Here is a 27,555-nt window from a genome sequence, read left to right as displayed (position 1 = left end):
TAATGATGGCTGGCTGACATACGAAAGCACATCATTTAATTATTGAGGATAAACATCGTAAGTGAAAGACATCTGTCCTTCAACTTTTGCTAACCTAAAGTTCAAACGTCTGCAATGCATCCTGGTCTTGGGCTATGCATATATGATGAGGTGGGTGGTTTACATACACACAGGCACTGCCATGGGGTGACATTGCCCTAGCACGGCAAAGACATCCGCTAATGTGTGACGTTCAGAGAAATAAATGAGGAGCAGAAAGACTGATAACCGTTGATCACCACACCGCTTTGCAAAAACAAGATAGGAAGTGTCTTTATCTGTAAAATAGACGGCAATTAGGCAGAATAGATTCATTTGGGTTATTTTCAGAACAATGGCAGTAACTGTTGACGTTTTAACCTTCAGGTGCCCCTCTTCAACCGACTGAATCCCACTCCTATTCAACTTCAAATTTTCTAGTTCACTTGTCTTTAGTTGAAACTTATTCAAAGCCAGTCTTTTTGCCTTCACAATGTCTGCAACAAAGCCCACTTGCATACCAGACAATACGAAAACACTGATTAGAAAGACAGCTAATGGAGATTGGAGTGGTCTAATGAATCGCTAAAGAATCTTTTTTCCATTATTTGTCTATTTCTGTTCCTCTGTTTGTCTGTTTCTGTAACGTACGACTATCTCTTATTCTACATTCCTTCCACCTATAACCTCTGTGTAGCAGGCAAGTCTCTTGAAAAGATATCAGTCTGTCCATAGCATAACTCATTTTGTTGTTTGAAGCCACAAATACACCATGGCGTTAATCTGGATGAAAAGTTTGCACTGTTTTTTTTTTTGGCTAAAGCTGGGGGATATTGTAAATGATCTGGGAATCCTGGCAACATTTCTGCTGTCCCCTAATCTGATTGCATTGATATACCAAGCGGACCCCGGTAAAATCACTGGAAATATTGGTAACATTTACCTGCTGGCCGCCCTTCACAAAGACACTGTGGCAGTTATTTCCCTTTCCAATACAATGTAGGTGCGACCCTGACAATGCAAACTTTGTTTGTACAAACAATTTTTCTTTTGACTGTGTCCAGGAATTTGAGAACAAACTGCAAGTAACCAGTAAAAAAAAACTATAACAGGTATCTCCTGAATCAACTCTTTCCTACCACAACACTATCCTACATCTGCAATCCTTGAATCCTAAATGTATTCATTCTAATTGTGTCTTTGTACAATGTAATTGACTTATGCAGACCTATGAATTAAATTACTGCTTATAATGTAAGCACCTAAAAATGTGTCCTTGTTACAAAAGTTAAGTAGAAACATTGAGAAAAGTAAGACCTTTGCGAGTTGCATCACCAACAGAAAAAAGGTCAAGAAATTGTCACCTGTCTACTCCAATGGTATGTGCATAAAAATCTTACAGAATTACTGTTAAAACAATCCCTTTGTTATTTGTGATACGGTTGGGCTGGACCCTTTATGCAGATTGGAGAAATTTATCTCTTGGGACTTCTGATGTCCTATTTCATAAACAGAGCCCACTAAATGATTACTGGTAATCTCCATAGGCCAAGTTCTGCTGTGACATCTATAAGCAACAGCCAGTATAGGGTTACAATTTTTTGTTGGACTGGCCACGACCAATTGAAAGATCTTGGAGGAAATCCAACAGACAGAGGTAAAGTGGATTGGGGTTGGCTTGCATAATGCAGAATATACTCTTAAGATAGGCAACAATTGGAGGCCATATGAACACTTGTGTGCAAATCTTGAGTTATTTAATTTTTTCAAGCTGTTCTCCAACATTGTGTCTGCATGGCCTGATGGTGATAAACCTGCTTGAGGAGGTCAGGACAGCAAGTCAGGAGACTATTGTGATCACGTGAAGCAGATCATTAAGCAGCGCCAGGTAAAAGTTACAAAATCACAGAGCATCAGATGACAGACAGGGGCCAGGGGTACTGAACTCTTGGACAGTGTTGTCCATTAATTAAGGTTGAATATGCCTCGGGGACAAGTATAGGGGCTTTCAAATTTTATCAATTCTTTTCTGATCTAGCACATGTGGGGGCTCATTTTAAAGTTCTTCATGAGAGAAAATATTGCACTGCCTTAGTTTTTCAAAATCAAATTTTTTCCCTCCATAGAGTTAACACATGGATGGCGGCTATTTTGAATGTCAATTATCATGACATCTTAGGTAATTTGCGTCGCTTGTGCCAAATTTTGCACGGCAACCCCTGATTTTTATTTTTGATTTGTAAGAGAATGGTCAAAGGTTGAGGAAAGTTTGAGCAAAAGTTTACCTCTTTCACTGTCAAGGTGCATACTACCTCAAAGTACAACAGAACTCACAACTTTTTGGCCTTTCTTTTGCGAGTGATATTCTTAATTAAATGATTTGATGGGGTGGAATTTTCAGGACACTTTAGGGGATTTTTCAGGATAATTCTTATCAACATCCTACAGATTCTAATGTGACAAGTACAGATATTGCAGTCATTTCATCAGGAAATCCATGGATCAACTTATTAGACAACTCATTTATCAGACAGATTTTTTGTAGTAGTGGATTACACCTCTCATTAGTGGTAATGGCAACAATGCCTGAAAACTCAAGAATTCTTGCCTGTCCTTTGCAATCTGCTTGATAACCGATGAACATTGTCAGAATTCCAATTAGGGCTGCAGAACGCTGTTTTTTCCAGACATTTGGAAATTGTATAATTGATTCTGGCCTTGGAGGAGATGTTTCATCACCGTTTCCAGCTGGGTTCAGAAGGACTGGGCATTCTACTGATTGCTTGCTTTGGTGATTTTTTTTCTCAGAGTGTTCCTTGGTCAGTCACCACTCTGGTCTTGGGGCACAAAGGAATGCTAAGGACACAAGTTTGCGTGAGTACTACAACACTGCATCATGCCCTTTTTAGGAAATATTGAAGCAAACTATCTTCACCACAGAAATTTCATATGCTGTGTACAGAGCCTTGGTATCCAAGTAAACCTTGTACCCTACATCTACCTGGCTTCTTTGCTTTAGCTGGCAAAGTTTTTGCATTGGAAATTAGTAGAATACGTACGTGCTGAAATTCAAAAGCAAAGTTCATCAAAGTTGTTTGCATGCATTTGCCCCTCCAACAGATTACTTCTGAAAAAGCACCTGGGTAACAACTTATTCTTGAATAAATTAAAGAACAAAGTGATGGTTTTACTGAATGGGAAGTTGACAGCCAGTGAACAGAGATGTCAACTCACGCTCTGTCATTTAGTTTTACAATCGATGACACAACAAGCTTTAGAAGTCACATAAAACAGTCACAATCACGAAGACATGCATATAGAGGTCAACCTGGAATCTTTTGAAGTCACATCATTGAAGCCTTACACTCAGGCAAACCACCGTGTGCTGTAAAATTCCCAATTTGCCACATCATAGGGAATACTAACATCAAAGTTGGGTATTTCTATGTGTAAAAACCATACGGAAACACATATTTTATGAAATTTTGGGTCTTTGAAATGAAGCATCATTAGCCCCTACACTTCACTAAAGACATTCATTCAAGAGGGAGCAATGACCTGGATACTAAAAACCATCAATAAAGCCGACATCTCATTTCCAATGCAGTATTGAGCATACAACATACTAAGGTTTATTCTCTTTAACAACAAAGCTTATAAAGGTAGTATGCACCTCATGAGTGAAAGACTTCAACTTTTGCTCAAAGTATCTTCAATGACACTTTCAATCACTCTCTCCCCATATCAAGAATAAAATCAGGGGTCACTTAGCAAACTTTGGTACTAGACAAACTAATTACCTAACATTTACGCATATTTGAAATTTTAAAATGGCCGTCATCCCTTTTGCTCAAACTCTCCTCAAAGACGGTTTCAACCATTCTCTTCCCAAATCCAGAATAAAATCAGCTGTCACTATGCAAGCTTTGGTCCTAGAGAAACAAATTACCTAACATATCAATATTTGAAATTCAAAATGGCCGCCATCCCTGTACTGTGTTAACTCTATGAAGAAAAATAAAATTTCAAATTTTCAATACACTAAGACGTTGAAAACTTTTCATACACCAGGAGCTTTAAAACAAGCCTCCATGAGTGGTAGACCAGAAAAACACTGAAAAAATTTTAGAGTCAAAACTTGTGTTTCCTTAGTCAAATTCTACTGACAGCAAGGTTTACCACTGCACCATGACAGTTTATATTGATGACTACTTTGGCTTTGAGGACACCAGGCTGACAAGACTACTTGATTTAGAGGTACATCCTAACTAAACATTGCAAACATGTATTTCATTTTGGCTCCAGACTGAAGACGTGTACATCCTGGCCAGCGTACTCAGTTTAGCAACTTCTGGGCCCCTTCCTCAATAAAACTTGTTCCCTTTCCGACAAAGCAAATGCCTCAGTGAGTTTCATCAACACTAAACAGTGCACACATGTATCACTTCACTAAACATAAACAGTTTACGATGATTTCAGCTATGGCTGGTTTGCCTAGAAACTGAACAACTTTCCTGTTCCTACAGCTCAGGGGATATCTGCACCTCTGTCTTCCTTTCTTTCTCTACTAACCAATTAGTGTAGCACCTTGGGAATTTTACCATAAAATGTCAAATCTAAATTTGTCATGGTAACCTTGTACTGGGTAATGATTACTTAATGCTCCAATCTGTACAGCCCTTGAGCTTTTTTGTTGTTTTTTTTCCTGCAAACTAAAACTGAACCCTTTCAATATAATAGGGACACCTAAAGCTTGTTTCAAAATGCCGAGTTCAAGTCCATTATTTCAGAGTTGAACAATAGGGCTTCATTAAAGAGACCTAGGAGGCAATCCCTGGTCAGTTACAGACAATGACCTCAGATGTTAAAAGATGAGACTTCCCTGCTTTCAAATACTGTTGGGTTTTCAATATCCTTTTTCATTAGGCTGAAGAAGACAATACACGTGCATTTTGTTTTGTAAAAAATCTCTCCATTATGTAAGAAATGCAGATGATGCTCTTCAACAGGTTACGCTTGAAGTACACGACTGTAACTGTGCATAGCAAAATAGACACACAAAGAGTTTCTATTCTCTGAAATGGACATTCCTGCAGGTCAATTGAGATATTCTGCTAATGTGCAACTGGGAAAGCTTAACTATGATATATGTTATCACTATGAGATTCCTCAAAATAAAAGGCAAAATAGTGTCAATGACACTGTGATCCCATTTCAACTTGATCAAAAAGTGACAAACTTGTGTGAAAGGTATTATTACAGCAGCTGTTTCAGAGATGTGTCGCCCAAAATGAAACCAGATAAGCCCCTGAAATTTACATACAATGTGAAAGCAAATTTAAATCTTTTAATCAAATTTGAATATAAAGTCACCCCTGGGCACCTGGAAACCACACTTTAATATCTGCCTATTTATTCATAAATGATGTTTACACCAAAAATGTATATATTGGCCCTATGAGTTAAAGGGGCAGGTTTTTTATCAACTTTACCTATGGGTAAATTGAATAACTGTGAACAACTTTCAAAGGAGAAAAGACTAAATCGCATAAACAGTCTATGTCAACAACAACTAATGCCAGAACCAGGGATTGAGGACTGCCTCTTTAATTAAGATAGATAAATTTTGCCATTAATACAACAGGCCAGAATGAGGTCTTGCTTAGGAACCTGCAAATTTGAAAGCAATCAGACAAATGGCTGCTGAGAAGACTTTTGATTAAAAATTTAGAAATTGTCAAAGCACATGCAAACTTTATACTTATTTAAAATAATCTGAAATAAGGTATCCCTGGCAATACACCAAATCAAACCAATTAGACTAGAGGTTCTTGAGTTTTCAATTTATGAAAACTTTTACAATTTTTCCTCTTGGCGGAATATTTTTTGAGAATAAAATAGGTTTTCATTTGGAGAAATCCCATCTTTAACTTCAGATGCATCTTCACACCAAATACTAAAGTGATACAGACATTGCTGCTGCTACCAAGTTTTTACAGTGGACAGGTACACAATCAGTCAGTACATGGCAGATGCACTTCACCCTTTGGGTGCTGAAGTCAATTATTGTCACCTTTATAAAATATGACCCAAACCATTCTTTTCAGATTTTTCTGAAAATTTTGATAAAAATCTGTACCCAACGAGAAGTGATTCCACTTGGTCCAAAATCATAAAAAAATGAACACAAAAATTTGTAGAAACTGCACTAAAATTTTGGTGGAAAAATTACAGCACTTAAGGGGTTATTGCTATGCAAGTGTCAAGGTAATAGAAGTTTCAATTGGAGGTCATAAAACCAGGGGCAAAACAACAACTTTCAAGTGGGCACTGTGTACATTTAAGAGATTTTCATAAAACAGAAGAAAATCAATAAAATAGGGACAATAAATGGGTCCTTTAATTGATGCTTCTGTATGAGAATGCCAGTTTACTCCGATATCATAGTACAGTATTTGACGAGCACAGACACTAACTTTGACTATTGTAAACCTGCTGCACTATGTTTGCACAGAGGCCTATCTAAAGCCATACAATAGCCAGATATGCTGTGAATAAATAGACAAGCAACTGTTGTATGCATGGCTTTCTCTTTATGACTGCACTCTTATTCTTTGTATTTACAAATAACTGGTCTGCTGCCCTTCAAGTGAGTGAATGCAGAAACTGGTTGATTTCTTAATGGTTTTAACAGCCATACAAACAAAATGACAGCTTTCACAGGATGAAAATTTACAGGCTTTGGGAAGAAACAATTCTGTAAGCTAGTGCAATAAGATCTGAATCGAACGAGAGGGAGAATTTACAGAGAGGGCACTGGAATGGCCATGACAAACACATCACGGCCTATCCCGTTGTATTTTTAAAAAACTTGTTGATTTTCTTAATTTTACAGGGAATCTTTCATCACATTACAGACTCCTTCTAGTTTAAATTATGTCCTTGTCTATTGCATAAAATGTCTGTTTGCTTATTTGATAACATTTTATGATGGTATCACACAAGTACAGAGCAGAGAGAACCAATGGGCCATGGTGTCCGATGGGTAGGGTGCAAAACTATAAAAATATTTTAACTATGGCCGTGAACTCAGAGGGACCAATGTCAACGATACACAAATCCATAAAAATGTGAGATAAAGTGGGGATATAACCATGCTAAATGCAAAGAGATCGTAAGGAAGCATGTCTATGGTCCTTAAGCCTGTTTACAAACAAATAAATAAACAAACAAACAAATACCTCAACTGTATGTGTACAAAATACAATAATCCTACCTTGAGTGAAGTTGGAGATGCTGTTGTTTCCATGGGCAATGTTGATGAGATAACCATGGCCTGGAGGAGTGGTGATGGTGTACACCAAGTTGTCATTATCGCTGTCTCGGTCTTCCACTTTCAGAATTTTGTTGGTGAACCTGAAGCCAATGTTTCCAGTTCCCATGCCACCAATAGTAGTCGCACCTTTGTTGGTCACTATCTGAGGAACACCATTATCAACGGAGATGATTTTAATGTTCAGCAACTGAGGTTTACGAGTTGTAATCCCCAACTCAGGAAACACATAGAACTCTGAGTGAGTACCGTCGGTGGCGATGAACGAGAAACTGTCGTCAGTGGATTCTGAGCCATCATGTTGGTAGCTGATGAGGTTTTCGTTCAAGTCCACCATGGTGAAAACCGTGACAACTTCAGTGTAATTGCGTAGAATGTTGCCGTGTACAGGTATCTGCGTGATTGTGAACTGCAAGAGTGGGTCCTCGGTGTCGCGATCATCAATGCGAAGTTCAAATGGAGTTATCAGCTTATTGCCACCCTCTTTGACGACGATGTCTTCATAGAAGACGACCGGCTTTTTGTTGTCCACGTCACCAATGGCAATTCGGAATGTGCGGAATACTGGGTTGAAACCATCGGTTACTTCAAATTCAAAACTGTCCATTTTCATTTCATCATCACTGGTATGGACGTAGAAAATTTTGTTTCCGGCCAATTCCAACTGAGTAAACGATTCGATTCGGACTCCTGGATTATCCGTGCTTTCTAGATGACCTTTGACCGGTGCCTTGGTGATCTCAAACAAGAGGTTTTCATCAGGACTGTTCAGATCAGTGGTGCTCAACAAGTCCGTTGTCAGGGTTACTCTGCCTCCCTCTGGAAGCTCTACACCTTTGTTGATGACGTCAGGGAAGATCAAATCGATGTTATCAACTGTGACATAGAAGTAACGATCTATCAGAGGGTTGAGACCATCTGTGACATCAAACTTTATCAAATCGCGAATGCCCTCTCGGCCAGTGTGGATGTACCGAATACGATTGGTATCAATTTCATGCTGAGTGAAGTTCATACCTACTGTGATGTTCTGTAAGACTCTGCCATTTTCATCAAGACGTTGCAAGAAACCATCGTGAGGACCAAAGCGGACGATGAAAGTGATATCTGGATCATTTGAATCTAAGTCAGTGGCTTTAAGGATGTCATTTGTGATAATATGGCTTTCACCGATTTCGATGTCGAGCCCATTATTGATGGTTAGTCTGGGTGTTTCATCATCAAGAGGGATCACCATGATCAAGATCTCCTTGGTCACTTCATGGATGCCATCAGTCAACTTAATTGTGAAAGTGTCTTCCAGCGTTTCTGAATCATCGTGCTCGTAAACAATGGCTGACCCCTGAATGATCTGATCCAAAGTGAAGTTTGTCACTGGGATTGCGCCAGTCGGTCTTCTTTGGACGATAGTGCCATGTTCAGGAAACTTGGTGATGAAAAAGTGGAGTTCGTCTGCTGGTATGTCTTTGTCCTCGGCGTTCAGTATCGGTGTGTCAATAGTCAAGTCCATGCCTTCCATTACGATAAACTCACGAGTGAAAACAGTCGGTTCCTCATCATTTGTTGGATCGATGATGATCGGGAAAAAGTAGTTCGGTGAAAAGTTGATACCATCAGAGCAGCGGAATGTAAATCGGTCTTCTATAGGTTCAAAACCTGTGTGTATACTTTGTACATAGTTGATGTGGCCAAGTCTAATGTCTTTTAAGGTGAAAGCACTGATCGGTATACCTGTTCTGGACTTTTCTGATCCTGGTGCTGGGGAGATGTTTTCAATGTAACCCTCCATTGCTGGGACTATGACTGTGCATGTGATATCATCATCTACAGTGTCGGCATCAGTAGCATTGAGATGGAACAGTGTGATAGTGCTCTTGTCAGCTTCAAAGACGACGAACGGAAGCCCTATTGTTACATTTGGTGGAATAGAGTCGACCGGAAGAATGGTAACGCGCACTTGAACAGCTGTGATTCGATTTCCACCTACAATCCATTCATCAGACATATCAGATAGCGTCAAAAAGAATGAGTCCTCCTGCTTTTCAAGACCAATTTCACCTGCAGTGTGCCTGTACCTTACAAGTCCATTAACAATATCTTGTTGGGTGAACCTATCTCCTGGTACACTGTTGCGTTCAATCGCACCATGTTGAGGGGGTGCGGTGATGAGGAACGTGAGCATCAGATTATCAGTATCTGGATCTGAGGCACTCAGCACTTTTGAGGTTATTAAAGTGCTGCCTCCTTCTAACACTTCAATGGCAACACCGAATGTATCTGGCGGCAGTTCAAGCGTAGGAGCTTCATCATCAATCGGTCTTATAGTGATACGAACCGTTATTGGCACTATATGAACACCATCACTGATGTCAAGTTGGAAGCTGTCGTCATCTTCTTCAGCACCACTATTGACGTACATAATGCGACCATTCTGTATATCTTCTAGGGTGAAAATTTCTCCCACTATCATTTCCAAGCTGTCATAATTCAGGGTACCATGGTCAGGCAAATCAGTGATTGTGAAGGTGAGTTCGTTCAGGTTAGTGTCAGGGTCAGTTGCATCGAGCATCGTTGGGGCGATGACCATACTGCCACGTTCAAATACAGTGAATCCAGTATTCGTGATGACTGGGGGTTTATTGTCCACTGGGCTGAGGAAAATTGTGAAACGCTGATCAGCTACAACATTGCCTGCTGGATCTTGGACAGAGAAAACAAATGCTATGACTCTTGGTGTGATTCCAAGCTCAATAGTTGGTGGTTTATAGCCGATCTTGAGGTGGTTGATCTGTGCCTGGGTAAACATAGTGACTGGAATGTCTGGCTGTTCGAAAAGAACGATGTCACCAGCTGGCAATGGATTATTCAAATCATTATCAAAGGGAAGCTGGGTGATGGTATATTTAAGTTCTCTGTCATCAGAGTCTAAGTCTGTATAACGAAGGAATTTCTTTTTGATTTCTGTTAACTCAAACTCTTCAACTGCCATTGCCAATGGAGTGCCCGGGTAGAGATAAGGTGGCTGGTCATCCACTGGTCTAACTTTTATGACAAACGTATTAACTTTGGAAACATTTGGAGGGTCATTTGAATCAGCAACTCTGAACTTGAATTCATCAACGATGACTTGTGTATTATGGGGTCCAATATGTCGGTAAAATATTTTATTGGCGAAAATGTCCTCCTGCAGCCATTCTGTCACAGGTTGTTCGTAAAACCCATCAACAAACCGCCAATTCTGTGGATCAGGGGGAATTTCTAGTTGTCTTTTAATGATTTCTCCTTCTGTCGAATAGGGTTGCTCTATGATAAACATGATTGTAGCATCGTCGGAGTCAATGTCAGTAGCAGCGAGGGTCACCGGCTCGATGGGCTTAACTTCACCCTTGTCGATTTCCAGACCGGTGTTGACGGTGACCACCGGTGGCTCGTCGTCAATAGTGGCAATAGTAATCGGAAACAGGAATTCGACCTCGTTCTCGCCATCAGTCATTCTAAAAATAATATTGTCACTGTAGGTGTCGCTATCATCATGCCTATAAACTACCCTACCGGCATCCAGGTCGGCAGGTGTGAAGAACTTCCGGCGCCTCCCATTAATTAAAAGTTCGCCGTGCCTAAGTCCGTCCAACACTTGAATGCGCACGTCTTCTAAATTGTCTTCGTCCGAAATTTCTAAGTTTAGTGAAGACAGAAGTGGTCGAGATTGGCCCTCGAAAAGCATCATCCCTGTATTTCTCGTCGCTACAGGAGCCAAAGTGTTCATCGGTTTGACAAGTATGGTTAGGATAAAAGGTTCAGAGGTCGCAAGCTCAGAATCTACTACTTCAAGTTCGATTTCGAAATATCTCTTGACGGCTGAATCTTGACTTGGGGGTACATAAGCGATCTTCAGATCTCTTATATCTTTCTGGTAGAACGATGTGATCGGTTGGTTACGGTCGTCAGTGCTGACAATGTAGCCCTCCCCAGGCCCTAAGGGTGTAGTAATATTGAAAATTAACTTATCTGGGTCAGTTTCCAGGTCTTCTGCAGCCAAAATATCGCTGGTAATGGCCGTCATTACGAACTGGTCTACTTCCATTATCAACAGTGCGGTGAAACTCTTGGTCGGCGGCATATTTTCTTGACCTTCAATAATTTTGATCAACTTCTGAAAATACTCCTGTTTAAGCTTGTTGCCGTTTTGGTCCAGCAATTCCACAACCATTGGGATATAATCCTCCCTGGGAGAGTCGGTTGCTGCAGTATGCTGATAACGTATGCCGGCCTCCAAGAAGTCGTCGCAGTCCATCATGATCCCCGTATTGGCAGCAATGTTTACAACAAGACCATACTTGGGAAACCCGCTCTCTGGACTCAAAATGGTTACTTTGCACTGTTCCGTAGCTCTGTTGTAGGTGAATTCTAAATTGGATTGATCAACAGGGTCGCTTTGTCCCATGAGACGCTGAACGTTCAGGGGGATATTTTTGGTGACGATTTCCAACTGTTTTGATTCAACACGTACGTCGATCATAAAGGGGATTATGAAAGTGTCCGTCGGAGTATCATACCTCAACTGAAACTTCACACGGTCTTGCTGTGGTTTGCGAGAGCCGAAGTGTGAGTATTTTACCAGTCCATACTCGAAGTCGCAAGGAAAAATATTGGGCGATATCCTTCCAGGCCACTGCGATAATGGGTCGTTCTCCAAAACTGTGACGACGCAGCGATCGCCTGGCTCCACGGCGATGCTCAATTCGCTGACCGGGTCGATGATTTTCTCCCGGCCGAACGGCACAGCTATGCCAGTGTTGCGAACGATTATTCGGCTCTCAACGCTATCGAGCTGTGCAATCGACACATTTACCAGAACACAAAATGCAGCTAAAACTTTCCAACATATATGCCAACACTGAGTCCTCGGAGCCATGACGGCTTGGAAAGTATCTCACCGACTGCTATACGTAAGGAAAGTGTAGACTAGGAGTAGTTCCAAGACCTTTTCCCTACGCACCACACATGTGTTCTGCATGATAAGCAGCCCGGCGCCCAGTACCTAGCTAGGAACCACAACACGGACCGCTTTGCAGAAAGGTCATGACCTTATATTCATACGCTAAAACTTTTCAGTTGTAGCGTTTGAAGACATTCTGTTCCAAATAGTGTTGCGAATGAAACTCATCGAAGTGACATATGTTGATTTTAGTTAAAACGTTTGAATTAGTTGTGTTTCCTCTCAATTAAAGCTATTTACTAATCGGAACTTGGAATTATGTTTTCTGCGGACTGTGACAATACTATGGATGTGCTAAGTCCAGCCCAGTGACCACATATTTTAGGCGGGGCGATCGAATTTCAGGGCGGAGAAAACGCTTAGAACTGCCAAACTATCACCGGAAAAATCTTGGCAACTGCTGTTTGTCAAGAAAATAAAAAGGTTTACAGGAAAACTAAAACTCTGTCCCCAAACGTCTACGCCATGTCCGCGAAAAAAGTGGACGCCCCTTGGCAGGCAGTAACAATTGACCACCAAAGGCATCTTTAGCTTAGGCCTATGCGTGATAAAGTGGGTAAGGCGAAAAGTCTTATGAAGTGTTGCTCGAAGAAGCAAAATTTCAAGGTGATCGATAAGCCCCGTCTCTTGTCCTAACATTTACAGACAAGCGGCTTGCTAATCAAAAAATCGGTATCATTGCATATCACCGCTGACGTTAGTGCTACTTATATAATGTAATTGCTAAAAGAATGACGGAATAAGCTTATCATAAGCTTACAAACATGGAAGGTCTGATGTCCTGTATGCATCAAACACGGTTTTATAACTGTTATCCAGTTGTTCTACTGTTAAAAGTTCAAATAAAACGTTCTGTCCAGTTTCTGCTGCAGTTCAACAGTTGCTGTTGGCCTACTGATGAATTAAAGTACCAGATTTGCGATTTAATCGTTTTAAATGTTATAGCCTATAATAGCCTACTGGGCAACATAGGCCTAGGCCTATATCTTACGTTTCTAGTTTAACAGAGATTGCGATTTATTTCTAGTATAAAAGATTGTAAAATCCTGTGAGAGAAAAACTACTTGTAGTTAGCAAAGCTTGCGGTTTGTTCTTCATCCAAAAAAACGCTCTATACTGTGTCGTTTCCTGTCCAACAATGGCACTACTGTGCCTGCCCTTGTCTATCTATGGACGCTCGATCCGGCCGACGTCAGTCGAATATATCTCTGTATAACCTTGAGATGGTAAGCCTTATATCTCCAGATTTCACGATAAAATCATCCTTCCAAACGCTTTGGTAATTTTGTTTTACACCTTTATGTACCCCTTTGCCCACCTCCTTTCAGTGTATAGGCCTAAATTCTGTGCAAGTAAACGTGTCGCCTGTCGGTCTTTTAAACAATATCACAGGTTTATATCCACTGTAGGCCCTATACAGGGCCCACTGACAGGTCTGTGAGTGTGTCCGTGGTCCGGATCACGGTACTCTAGGCCGATCCCTGAAATTGCATGTGTGATACACTTTTTACGCATTTACTGATTTTGACGGGAGAAGAGGTTAAGATGCACTATTCCAGGATGGTGATACAGAAACAAATCAATGAAGTATCTGGCGAATCTGACGGGCAATTTCTGTCAATAGGTGTGTTCCGCAATTTTGTTTTGCATTGCTTCGTTCGTTGCCGGTGAATTATTATTGTAACAGTTGTTATTATCATCCATATTTTGAAACTTTTCTTGCGATGGTCCAGTCAACGAAAAACACAGACAAATGAACACAGTTGTAAAAATATAGAAGACGTTACAGAGTTTCCAATAAACAGGGCGAGGTATTACAAGAGGAACATCTACAATTTTTTCAAGATTCGTCACAATGCACCGTTCCTAAGTAGCTGAAATTATATATGACTCTATGTCACATTGATATACGAAAACATTAAAAAGCCGAAAAGTAGAAATGAAGTTGTTTTCTCAAACCATAACACACAGCTTGAAACGGCAAAAAGTTAGTCATTGATGTAACAACTAAACATGTCAACGTTTCGACCCGACAGAACTGTACGACCATGCAGAACCATTACAAAAAAGCATTAAGCTTACACTACGTTCGTGAATTCCCAGGCCTGATCGGACGATTAATATGAAGAATTTATTGTTTCAGTCAAATTATCAAGAAGAAAACAATACGTTACGATTAAGTATTACGCTTTGAGCAACGAAAAGATGGCGAAAGTTACCATCGAGCGTATCTTTCGGTCCTGACTGAGTTCACAGTTGAACTTCAAGTCTGCGGATTGTCAGTATTTTAAAGAGCGCCGCCGCACCACCAAGCTTGATATATGCAGCACAACATATTGCAGCATTCCGAACGTCGCATACCAATCGTTGTGGTCAGTGCCATTGTCACATATGGCACACAAAATTGTTCACGCAAGAATACATTTGGAATTCAGGTAGTGCCTCAGGGACAGTTTTTAGGCCTGTGAAATAAAAAAAAGTTGTCGCATGTGGGTTTTTAATTCAAATATCGGGGAATCTCACGTAATTTGTTTCTGTAATCCCAAAGTTTGGAAGGTAGCCCTTGATCTTTATACACGGCTATCAAAGAGAACGGTTTAAAGTTTCTTTGAGGAAAGTTTAAGCGAAAGGTAAAACTTTCATTGTCGAGGCGCGTATTAAAAAACTATAGCTGTAAACTTAAAGGATGAAGCATTGCTGACGCTCAGTCTAAAAATCTTTATTACCGTTACAAAGCCGAACAGCCAGTTTGTTTGAATTTGACACTTCAGGCTTTTCAGACACAGAATAATGTTATAGTACGATAAAATTTATGCAAGTTCAAATTTTGACGTTCTTAAGTTTCGGAACATTTTTTTCTCATCTTGTTCGTTATTGTCATCTTCGTGTCTGGCTATACACTGTGTGACAAATTGAGTCACAATACGAAACCAAGAAACATTCAGCCGTCTATTATGTTCTCAGCTCATGAAATTGTGGGGTACTTATTTTGTTTTTATTATGTTGTTGTTTCAATTTTGTCATTACACATGTTTCTCGTAACATAAACTGAAACTTTTACAAAATAGTACGAACTTTTCTCAATGAAACTTTGAACTCTTGCCTTTATAATAAAAAATAGAAATCAGGAATAACCCTGAAAACTTTTGTTCTAGAGAAAAAATGCATAACATTTAAATAATAAACGCCAATAATCTATATTTCCTTCGATGTTATTTGCCACAAAAAAACACAAAAAAACGCAATAAACGAGATAAGTTCTGAATGTGCAGGGCTTGAACATGGTAGCGCAAAAACTTTCATCATGTTCACACCATATAGTATTAATCATATCCCCCAGATGAATTTCACACTGTGAATGTTATGTACCAGAGCTCCAATGTCCATCAACACTGGTTTGACGCAACTTGGCTACAGATATTTGTAAAATGTGTGAACTTTACAGATAGCTGTGTTCTTCTGACAGTTCTGAATGCTCTGAAGCAGCTCGCTCCTTTTTTGTGCAACTGCAAGTTCGTAGAACGTATTCTACATGATGTCTCTTGGAAAGGGCTAATGCGAATACATAATATCGTTTTGATAGGCAAATGTCAATTATCGAAACGCGATGTATACGAGCGAGATCATGTTCAAACCACGGTCCCTCCACAAGGGCCGTGTTCAACGAATCCCCTACACAGATTTTTATCCTTGTTTTCAGCGTACTTCTATGCTTAAATTCACCATTTCAATACACGGAGACGGTCTTTACTTAAAAAATAAATGAAATATACAAATTTAAACTTTCAAAGTCCCAATATGATAATCTTAAACATACTACTATATTTTCACCCATACTCTAATAGCCTAACGAAGAAGGGTTGCAAATGATTACTGTTGTTTGCTGTAACGGATTTCATACGTCATTTGTAGTTAATCCTAAGTAAATAAAACTAATCCTATTCAGAGAAACTGCCACTTATACTGCCCTCGAGGAAAACGTAGCGGTTCAGACTGCTCATCTCTGTCGATGTAGTACTTCCAGCATCTGTCCGTTGAGGGCGTACACGTTCGTCGAGGGAGGATCTATGTTTTCAACTACTTGGTTGGGGGCGTTGTAACATTTCTGACGTACGAGGCAGCTTCCCATACTGGATAATATCACATCTGCAGAATGCTTGGCCAATATTCGTTTGGGAATAATACAGACTATATGCTATTAGAGAAACAGGATTCTGTAGCCTTCATATCAGGATTGTCATATTTAAAGTTGCCACACTCGTTATCAAAAATAATATTACCTTTTATTTCTGACACAGACAAATATTCAAAGCACAAAAAATTTAGAATACAGCACTCATGTACAGACAAAATATGGGTAAGCAAAATACATACAAAAACATTTCGTCAGTGAAAACAACTAAAGACAAAAACATGACTCATCTCTTACAACGTAACTCTAAAACTTCTCATGGATAGTCATTAAAAGTGATCTGTCATCACCCAACAAATATTCAAGGCACACTGGAGCTTAAAAGTTAATATTCACATATTTAATCTCCTGAAATTGCACAACATTTGTGAGAAAATATACAAATTGGACAATGTACCGGTATTATAATCCAAATTCTAAATATAATTCATTTGTTCAACGATTGCAGATTAAAGATCATCAAGAACATTGCAGTGTATGGTGGATATGTAAAGTATTTTGAACATTTCACAATAAATTATAAAGAATATCAGCTCTGCTTGACACTTTTGTAAGAAGTGGAACTGTCTGCATTATCAGTGACAGATTGATTACTGCTAGGCTACAATGATAAATTAACACTCAGAAAAGGAACTGTATTTGAATGTGTATATATAAAAAACAGAGACTCCAAGAGAAACTGTATGAATGAGCTAATGTCTGTGTCGGTATGTGGGGGGATTTTCCACTTGTTGTCTTCCACAATTGAACATCACCGATGGATGCCATGTACTGAGCAAGTAACTAAAATTCTAAAATTGCGCTTCTGGTAAGATTTGAACCTCTGAATAGTGCTACATCGCAAAATCGGTTTCAACGTATGATTTCAACTGATCTGAAGTCTTAGTAAATTTTTATGCCTGCTCAGTTTTCAAGTTGTAGTATGTAGTACTGAATTCAACTCTGTGAGCGGTGCATCACACTGAATTCCATTCTGTGGGTCCCGGAGTCAGCCAAACACTGAAAACAAAGGTAGATTAATGCCAGACCTTAAGGTCACATTTGCAGACACATATATCCTGTACACACCCAGCTTACTCTCAGACATTAACAATACTGCTACTCAAAATCCAATTTACATGCTTGTTACTGTTCAATCCTATGAAGCTTCTGCAACCACCCAAACCACAGCTACAAACTATTTGGTATGATCGAGGTGCAAATAAAGAAAGTGATATATTGCATATTTTCTTACAGAAATTGTAAAACATATCATCTAGTAGGAGAATTTCTAATGGTACATAAAAATGTGTGCCCTTCTATCCTTTCTTAAAGTGTAGCGGCCTTGTCATGCTTGGGAACAACAGGATGGGTTCATAATGTGTTGGTATAAAGGACATTACAGGTGTTTTTTTACCTATGGCTGGATGAACTTGTTTAACTTTCTTGCTTTGATCAAGCTAACCATAGTTTTTTGGTTCCGATAAGAAAATAAACAAAGAATGCTATACTGATCAAATGTTCATTCATTTAAAACAGCATTTTAAAGATGAGAGACGATGATACAATTGGTATTTGCAGTACAGAGGGCATATAGGTAAGTATTGTAAAGTTTTAAATGTCAAGACACTTTTTCTATGAAAGTTATTACATGTAATACTAACATGTCCCATGACTATCACAATACAGAGGTATTTAAAATGTTTGTCCTTTTCTCCGACTGACCAAGCTACCTTATCATAGGCTTCTGCATATAATATGCAATAAAAAGGGTCTTTACTTTAGTGAATCAATTAAGTGATACTTCAGAGAGGCAACAAACCCATGCATACTGGTATTTGGTAATGTCAACATTTTTTTAGAAGATTCAAAGCCTACTGAAAATGTCAAAGGAAGACCTCAACCCATTCGCCCCCATACTTTATAAATGGACTCACCCACACCAACCCAACTCAACCCATTCGCCCTGATACTTTGTAAATGGGCTCATCCACACCATTAAAGACTTCGAGTAAAAACATAATGTGCAGGAGAAACGATTCATACGGTAAAGATTTAATGAGGAGAAAACTGTAAATATTGATAATACTGAATGACCTTAATACAGCGCTTGTCATTAGAGTTTGGAGTTTCAGTGTTTGGCACACACAGATTTCTAGACTCTGAAGTACAAGTTGTTTTTAGTCTAACACACAACATCAAAGGATGTGTTGATTGCCGCACGTTTTCTCATCATACAGAGTGTTAAAAAATAAATGCACTGTAGCAGAACTTTTACCTCTTGAAAAAGTAATTTCTTCCCGGTTTAGGCGAATGATTGGCTCAAAGCTTTGCAGTCTTGATCAACCATGACTATGTCCCTGCGTTTCTTTGAGCAAATCATAGACAAAAATGAAAACATGTCCGTGTGACTTTGGATAAATTGTTGCATTTTGGTCAAGTGTTTCTTTGTGCTGAATGCTAAACCTTGGGGTGTACCGAACAAGAAATCTGAGCGTCTCGAACATTGAAACTTCAAAGTCAAAATACAAGAGCTGTATCTGTAAAGGTCTGGAAAGGTGCTATTGTAAAGTACATGAACATATGGTGTTCTTCAGATGGAAGAATGTGAATAACATGGTATGTGTGTTTGTTGATATAATATGGTTTGGAAACCAAAAATTTGTACATAAACTGATCAGTTTCAGATACTTAAAACATCATGTTTACATGCTATATATTACAATCATATATTTAACAGTTGATGGATGAAAAAACGCTAAAATTCTAAGCAAGAACTTTGCAAAGCCCAGCACTTGGGTCATTAACTTTCAAAAACTGTAAATGTATCTGGTTATACAATGAAGTGTGCACAGCACACCAAGAAACTTACTGTTTACCATGTTCATGGTTATAAATCTTCAAAGAGATAATTCTGCTTTGGAAAATAAGTACAAAGTATTACATTGGTCGACAAGACGCATTATGTGCAATATGTAGTGTTATTATTGACAAATGAGCCCTAGTATAGACTAAAATTTCAGGCGTCAGCCAGCACTACTGGCTATGTTACACTGTGAACACTTCACACTAACGCATCATTTGGGAACAGACCATGAAATTTGTATTTTACAAACAGAAAAAATAGCGTCAATGACACTGTAGCTCCCATCCTGGACTATTTAGTGTTTGTTCTCTGGTCAGATATTTGAACATGTGTGAAAGGGATAAAGTGCATGAAGTGAAAATACTTAAATGAAATGTACTGGAGACAGTGAAATATGTTTAATGTAATTATTCAGAATATAAAATGGAAAAAATGCAGAATTAGATATTCGAATACTGTGATACAACCATTAACTCAACAAGTCATTTACAATGACATAGTCCCCACTTGTAATAGGAGTATTAGTCTTGATGGGGTAGGAAAATTGTGGTCATTAAGAAGTATCACTGGAGTGTATATGTTGAGATCTATGGGCACATAGGTCTATGTCGTTGTTCCCAATTTGAAACACATGAGGCATGTCTAAGTTATGGTTCTAAATCGGGAAAAAAGATCAGACCTCTAGCAGTATTGGCCAGCCAAGAAATACATATGCGCATTATAAATGAGGTACAAGATGTGACATCTTAAGGTCTAATATCCTATCAAAATTGCAGGGTATAGAACTTGTGGTACTGAAATATGCATATATATGTATAATCAAGGTCAAAGGTCATTGAGGTCACATGACATTTTGAAAAAAAAAATTATATTGCTAATTAATCCCTATATGCCAAAAAATCAGATCTCTAGCTCTATTCGCTTGCCCAGAATTAGATGTGTACATAATTAATGAGGTAAAGCGTGTGTTGTCATAAGGTCTCCCATCCTACTAAATACAAAGGACATAGCACTTGTGGTTACTTATTTATTGACATAAACATATATTTTAGGTAAAAGGTCATCGAGATCACATGACATTTGGTCAAAAAATTTCTCTCCTATAGTTATCCCTATATACCAAAAATCAGACATTCAGCTCTATTGGCTCGCTCAGAATGAGATATGCACATAATTATTGAGGTACAGTATGTGGCGTCATAAGGTGTCCAATCATACCAAACATGAAGGGTGTAGCACTTGTGGTTACCGAGTTATGGAAAAATATGTATATTTGAAGTCAAAGGTCACCGAGGTCACGTGACATTTTGTCAAAAAAATTGTTTTGCTAAGTTATCCCTATATACCAAAAATCAGACCTCTAGCTCTATTGGCTCGCTCAAAATTAGATATGTGCATAATTAATGAGGTACAATATGTGGCGTCATAAGCTGTCCCATCATACCATACATGAAGGGAGTAGCACTTGTGGTTACTGAGTTATGGACAAATATGTATATTTGAGGTCAAAGGTCACCAAGGTCACGTGACATTTTGTCAAAAAAATTGTATTGCTAAGTTATCCCTATATACCAAAAATCAGACCTCTAGCTCTATTGGCTCCACTCAAAATTAGATATGCGCATAATTAATGAGGTACAATATGTGGCGTCATAAGGTGTCCCATCATACCATACATGAAGGCTGTAGCACTTGTGGTTAATGAGTTATGGACAAATATGTATATTTGAGGTCAAAGGTCACCAAGGTCACGTGACATTTTGTCAAAAAAATTGTTTTGCTAAGTTTTCCCTATATACCAAAAATCAGACCTCTAGCTCTATTGGCTCGCTCAAAATTAGATATGTGCATAATTAATGAGGTACAATATGTGGCGTCATAAGGTGTCCCATCATATCATACATGAAGGCTGTAGCACTTGTGGTTACTGAGTTATGGACAAATATGTATATTTGAGGTCAAAGGTCACCAAGGTCACGTGACATTTTGTCAAAAAAATTGTTTTGCTAAGTTATCCCTATATACCAAAAATCAGATCTCTAGCTCTATTGGCTCGCTCAAAATTAGATATGTGCATAATTAATGAGGTACAATTTGTGGCGTCATAAGCTGTCCCATCATACCATATATGAAGGGTGGTAGCACTTGTGGTTACTGAGTTATGGACAAATATGTATATTTGAGATCAAAGGTCATCAAGGTCACATGACATTTTGTCAAAATATCCGAGATATCTGCGTGAACGGATGGACTCACGGATGGACGAACAGACGGACATGACCCAATCTATAAGCTCACTGGACTTCATCCATGGGGACTAAAAATTGTGTCACTGCATCCTTTTTGCAATATGAATACGATGAGAAACTAAATTTTTATTTTTTGTGGCCTTATACATGGGAGTCTATGGAGATCTGCCTTATACATGGGAGTCTATGGACGTGTAAACTAAAAATATGCAAATTTCACCACGATTTGCCCAAATTTGGGAAAGGTCACTCCTATGCACTTCCATACCAAGTTTCAAATCAATCGGACTTGTGGTTTCAGAGCAGGAGATTTTTTGACCAAAAATGGGAGAAAATTACAAAAAAATTCATGAAAAATAGCAAGTCCAAGATACTGACCCAAGATGCGCACAATCATTTCATGTCAGCCCAAAGTACTTACATGCTAATTTTTCATGTAATCTGCTCAGCGGTTATTGAGTTTTTTCAATTTTGACTGTTTTTACATTTTTTCACTTAATTTGCATATTTTTGGCAATGACAACTTCATTTGAACAAAATCTCATCTACAGCCCATCATCCATGTACACACCAAATATCAAGATGAAATGTACAGCGGTTTTGGAGTTTTTGATGTTGACGGACAGACATACAGACATACAGACATACAGACATACAGACATACAGACATACAGACATACATACATACAGACATTTTCCTAGCCTATAAGAATAGCTTCCATTGCCATATATACATATGGCTATGGGAGCTAAAAATCAGACATCCAGCTCTATTGGCTAGCTCAGAATGAGATATGCGCATAATTATTGAGGTACAGTATGTGGCGTCATAAGGTGTCCAATCATACCAAACATGAAGGGTGTAGCACTTGTGGTTACTGAGTTATGGACAAATATGTATATTTGAGGTCAAAGGTCACCGAGGTCACGTGACATTTTGTCAAAAAAATTGTATTGCTAAGTTATCCCTATATACCAAAAATCAGACCTCTAGCTCTATTGGCTCGCTCAAAATTAGATATGCACATAATTAATGAGGTACAATATGTGGCGTCATAAGGTGTCCCATCATACCATACATGAAGGCTGTAGCACTTGTGGTTACTGAGTTATGGACAAATATGTATATTTGAGGTCAATGGTCACCGAGGTCACGTGACATTTTGTCAAAAAAATTGTATTGCTAAGTTATCCCTATATACCAAAAATCAGACCTCTAGCTCTATTGGCTCGCTCAAAATTAGATATGTGCATAATTAATGAGGTACAATATGTGGCGTCATAAGCTGTCCCATCATACCATACATGAAGGGTGTAGCACTTGTGGTTACTGAGTTATGGACAAATATGTATATTTGAGGTCAAAGGTCACCGAGGTCACATGACATTTTGTCAAAAAAATTGTTTTGCTAAGTTATCCCTATAAACCAAAAATCAGACCTCTAGCTCTATTGGCTCGCTCAAAATTAGATATGTGCATAATTAATGAGGTACAATATGTGGCGTCATAAAGGTGTCCCATCATACCATATATGAAGGGTGGTAGCACTCGTGGTTACTGAGTTATGGACAAATATGTATATTTGAGATCAAAGGTCATCAAGGTCACATGACATTTTGTCAAAATATCCGAGATGTCTGCGTGAACGGATGGACTCACGGATGGACGAACAGACGGACATGACCCAATCTATAAGCCCACTGGACTTCATCCATGGGGACTAAAATTGTGTCACTGCATCCTTTTTGCAATATGAATACGATGAGAAACTAAATTTTTATTTTTCGTGGCCTTATACATGGGAGTCTATGGAGATCTGCCTAATACATGGGAGTCTATGGACGTGTAAACTAAAAAATATGCAAATTTCACCACAATTTGCCCAAATTTGGGAAAGGTCATTCCTATGCACTTCCATACCAAGTTTCAAATCAATCGGACTTGTGGTTTCAGAGAAGAAGATTTTTTGACCAAAAATGGGAGAAAATTACAAAAAAATTCATGAAAAATAGCAAGTCCAAGATACTGACCCAAGATGTGCACAATCATTTCATGTCAGCCCAAAGTACTTACATGCTAATTTTTCATGTAATCTGCTCAGTGGTTATTGAGTTTTTTCAATTTTGACTGTTTTTTACATTTTTCACTTAATTTGCATATTTTTGGCAATGACAACTTCATTTGAACAAAATCTCATCTACAGCCCATCATCCATGTACACACCAAATATCAAGATGAAATGTACAGCGGTTTTGGAGTTTTTGATGTTGACGGACAGACATACAGACATACAGACATACAGACACACAGACATACAGACATACAGACATACATACATACAGACATTTCCCTAGCCTATAAGAATAGCTTCCATTGCCATATATACATATGGCTATGGGAGCTAAAAAATGAACAAATACATCAACGTTAAAAGATGAAGGCGCTGCAATAGAGTCATATATCTTGATGGAATTCAAGAAAATAACTAAACTTGGCAAGGCATTTGCAGAGTATGCTCAAGATGTATTGTGTCCAGAAGTTGATTGGCATATATCTGCTACAGCTCAGTCATGTGATGTACGTAGTTGGATGGGTAAAGTCCGACACTTCCATCGTCTAGCATTCCACGACTCCATCCAGTTCCCTCATAGTTCTAGAATTAAAAACCTGATGATCAGTACCATTATACATGCAATGGCTGTGAGTCTTTACAAGCTTCACGAAAGGCTCACCAAGTTGCTAAATTTTCGAATTTCCAAATAACCTTGCTTGAGCTTGGCTTGTCTCACTTTCAATATCTTTTCATTTGTTTGTAAATCTGACATGACAATGTCAAAATCGAGTGGTTATACCGTCGCTGGGTGTGATTTATTGCAATTATATCATAACAGTATATTGAAATTCTGGCGGGGAATGTCATAAAAGGACTTTTCCTCAAGCTGAGAGCTAGTGCGCATGCCAGCTGTGGTATATCGCCTATATACACGGTTCTTTTCGCGTCTCGACCAATCAGATCACTGAATTTGCACCATCAATATACATAATTGTTGATATCGTATGTCATATATACTGTAACAAAATGGCTGTTCACTTAAAGCCCCTGGAAATTTTTGAACTGAAAGTTACCACTCAGGACAGAGATTAGATGCATTATGCTCTATTGTCACGGTTGTCAACTTTAAGTCCCCATCCGAAGCCCTTTACCCCAAGCTCTTCCATCGTGAAATTCTCTGGCTTCAGCCATATGACGGACTGGATCATCTTCTTTTGACATAATGAATAAATTGGCATGATGAAGTGTCACAGTTACCTCAATCTCAATCAGAGCTTGTCCAACTCTGAAGCTGAGTTCATCAGAAGCTTGGGCAGTGTACGGAAATATCGCATTTCGCATTTTTGAAGGTGGCGTCATGGGACTGTGAATTGAAATGAGAGTAAAGCAATGAAAAAGAAAACAGCAGAAATGGTATATAAAAATCCTTCACGATCTGAAGAATCTGAAACTTTTGTAAGACATATGTTTCAGAAAAGACATCTTTAATCATTTTAAACACAAGTTTGTAATATATTGATTGACTTGTATACTCACACAGTAATACCTAAACATTTTCCGAAACTTTTTGCAGGCATTGATGCTGTGATGTTTGAGACATTTGCCAAATGAAATAATTGAAGGCTTCAAAACACATTTCATGATAAACTATTGGCATGGAGCCCAAGATTCTTACCTGTCAACTTGATAGCTTCTTTGTGACTTGGTAACATCAATAGCTACATCATCATAATCATGGTCTTCTTCATCTTCTTCTTCATCTTCGTTGCCAACCTTCAGATGTATCTGATGCACACCGACAGTTTCGTCCATTTCGGCTCCATCACCTGCCGTCCTCTCAGAAAAGAGGGATAAGTCAACTGCAGAACCTGAACTTGGTGTTGATGATTTGGATTTGGACTGCTGGACTAGTTCTGGGCTTTGGGCAAAGATCAAACTAGCAGGTCTCGGTGCTGGCACTGGAGTAGCTGGTTTATTTCTTTTCACTGGAAAATGAAGGTGGGGCATATGAAAACTGAGTGAAAACACTCATAAAATATTTACTGTAAATATGATTGGTGTAAATGAGAGTGTCTGAACGGATTTTTGCCATACAATGACATATGTCACGTGATTGGGACACTGTATTTTGCTAATCACTACTGCACAACACCACAAAGTCATAGAGCCTGTTTTCTATGCACGACTACACAAGACTACAATGTGTATACCTGGTATATGATTGTTAAACTTCTGATACTTCTAGGGCAATGGAGCATACACAAGTTTTGGGTTACAGAAATGAATACACCTGTTGAAATTATACTTAAGAATGAGTTTGTGTTAAGATATAATTTTGAAAATGAAATCTACAGAAGAGATGACATGTTAGAAATTTTAGGAAAAGTTGATAAACTTATGTAATTCTGACATTTTTATACCTTTCCTGTAACACACGAAATTGTACTCATCTCTATCTTAATTGATGTGCAATTTTACAAATAAAAGACAAAAAAATGTGTATACCTGGGTCCTGTGGAGGGAGCCGTATTCTTGGTTGTGGTTTTGGTTTTGACTTCATGCCATCACTACTCTGGTCAATGGAACCTGACAATGTCAATTGACTGTCTGATTGTCCATGGCTGGTGTTCAATTCTTCCAGAGATGCAGCTCGCTTGGCAGGTCTTGGTTGAGGAACTGGTGTACTCTGGTTTGTTTCCCGAGTCGCATGACTGAGATCAAAATTTGACCAAGTTCCTGATCGCCTCCGCGGTTCATCAGTTCTATTGACAGTGTACATTTCGTCATTGGTTGGAGGCACTGGCCAATCTTCATCTGTGTCAAAAATTCTGGAATACCTAGGAACTGGCTGTGGTGGAAGCATTTGATTGTTGAAATTATCATCATGGTCACCAGAGTAACTCTTATCGGTAATATCACTAGCATACAGTCTGTTGTCTGCAGTATGGCCACCATTCTGGTGCTGCTGTCTTGGTGCAAGCTTGCCATCTGTGGTTTGTGGCCAGTTTTGATAGTGTGGTTGTACTTGCTTTGGTGTGCTACTGTCATTAGGCTGTGGTAGATCATGTTCATTGATAGCACTGTAAGTATTGGGTGTACTACTGCCATCACTGGTCAGTGACAGATCTTTACCTTCCAAGGTTCTCCTCCTCGGCTTTGGTTTCGGTTTGATTCTTTTATGCACATTCTCTTCTTTTGCCCTATCCTTATGTTCTATACTGCTGTCCTGGTCAGAGGTACCTGTGGCTTCACCTTCCCTAACACCCATCTTGTTTCTCCTCTCCTGCTCTGGTTCATTTGAGAGATATTTTTGGATGGCTTCCGGAGGTGGAGGTGTCGGTCGGGAAGGCGCCTCCTGGTATCTGGAGGCTACACCCCGTCGGACAGTCTTGGCTGGAATTTTCACAAATTTAGGTCTGGCGTACTGTTTCTGCAGGCCTGGAATGTGAACATCACTTTCAATACTAAGACGGGCTTCTGCTTGTTTATCACCGTCTTTTAGGTGTGCGCTGGCATGCTGCCTTTCAGCAAGTCTCAGTGCAGCGTTGTTCGGTCTGGGTACTGGATGTCTCGGTGGTACCTGGCTTTCACTGCTGTAACTCTGTAGGCTTATTCTGTCAGGGGTCAAAGGTTCTGGTCTTGCTTGATCAACTGGTGGCTGAGGAGCTCTCCTCTTTGGTTTTGTCTTTGAGGTGCTTGAGGCTTGAAAGAAATGAAGGAAACATCAATGTTTAATCACTTGGTGCATTGACTTACCAGCACATATAATTAACAAATTTTATTCAACAATTCTAGTATTATCTGTTGTTTCAACTGCAGTCACATTTGACACTGCTTCAAATTGCTTCTTCATATCAGTATAATA

The 27,555-nt window shown here is 39.0% G+C and overlaps 2 protein-coding genes and 1 long non-coding RNA gene across 3 annotated transcripts in view; 1 reads left to right on the top strand and 2 right to left on the bottom strand.

Annotated features, from left to right (window-relative positions):
• Positions 1-12,376, bottom strand: part of LOC139131857 (extracellular matrix protein 3-like) — a 106,257-nt gene extending 93,881 nt beyond the window's left edge. Inside the window, exon 1 of the mRNA XM_070698149.1 lies at positions 7,295-12,376. Coding sequence (XP_070554250.1) covers positions 7,295-12,266 — 4,972 coding nt within the window. The 5' untranslated portion in view covers positions 12,267-12,376. The remainder of the gene's footprint in view (positions 1-7,294) is intronic.
• Positions 1,320-18,118, top strand: LOC139131859 (uncharacterized). Its single transcript, XR_011552206.1, has 3 exons — positions 1,320-1,397; positions 2,827-2,892; positions 18,061-18,118. It is a non-coding gene; the product is annotated as an uncharacterized lncRNA (long non-coding RNA).
• LOC139131858 (uncharacterized) overlaps positions 16,611-27,555 on the bottom strand; it is a 36,247-nt gene continuing 25,302 nt past the window's right edge. The window contains exons 12-16 of the mRNA XM_070698150.1: positions 26,196-27,392; positions 25,366-25,675; positions 24,948-25,053; positions 24,052-24,290; positions 16,611-19,659 (exon numbers count right to left, since the gene is read on the bottom strand). Coding sequence (XP_070554251.1) covers positions 24,195-24,290; positions 24,948-25,053; positions 25,366-25,675; positions 26,196-27,392 — 1,709 coding nt within the window. The 3' untranslated portion in view covers positions 16,611-19,659; positions 24,052-24,194. The remainder of the gene's footprint in view (positions 19,660-24,051; positions 24,291-24,947; positions 25,054-25,365; positions 25,676-26,195; positions 27,393-27,555) is intronic.

This window comes from Ptychodera flava, chromosome 4, assembly GCF_041260155.1.
Source record: "Ptychodera flava strain L36383 chromosome 4, AS_Pfla_20210202, whole genome shotgun sequence".
Classification (NCBI taxonomy): Eukaryota; Metazoa; Hemichordata; class Enteropneusta; family Ptychoderidae; genus Ptychodera; species Ptychodera flava.
This window is presented reverse-complemented; position numbering and strand designations above follow the sequence as displayed.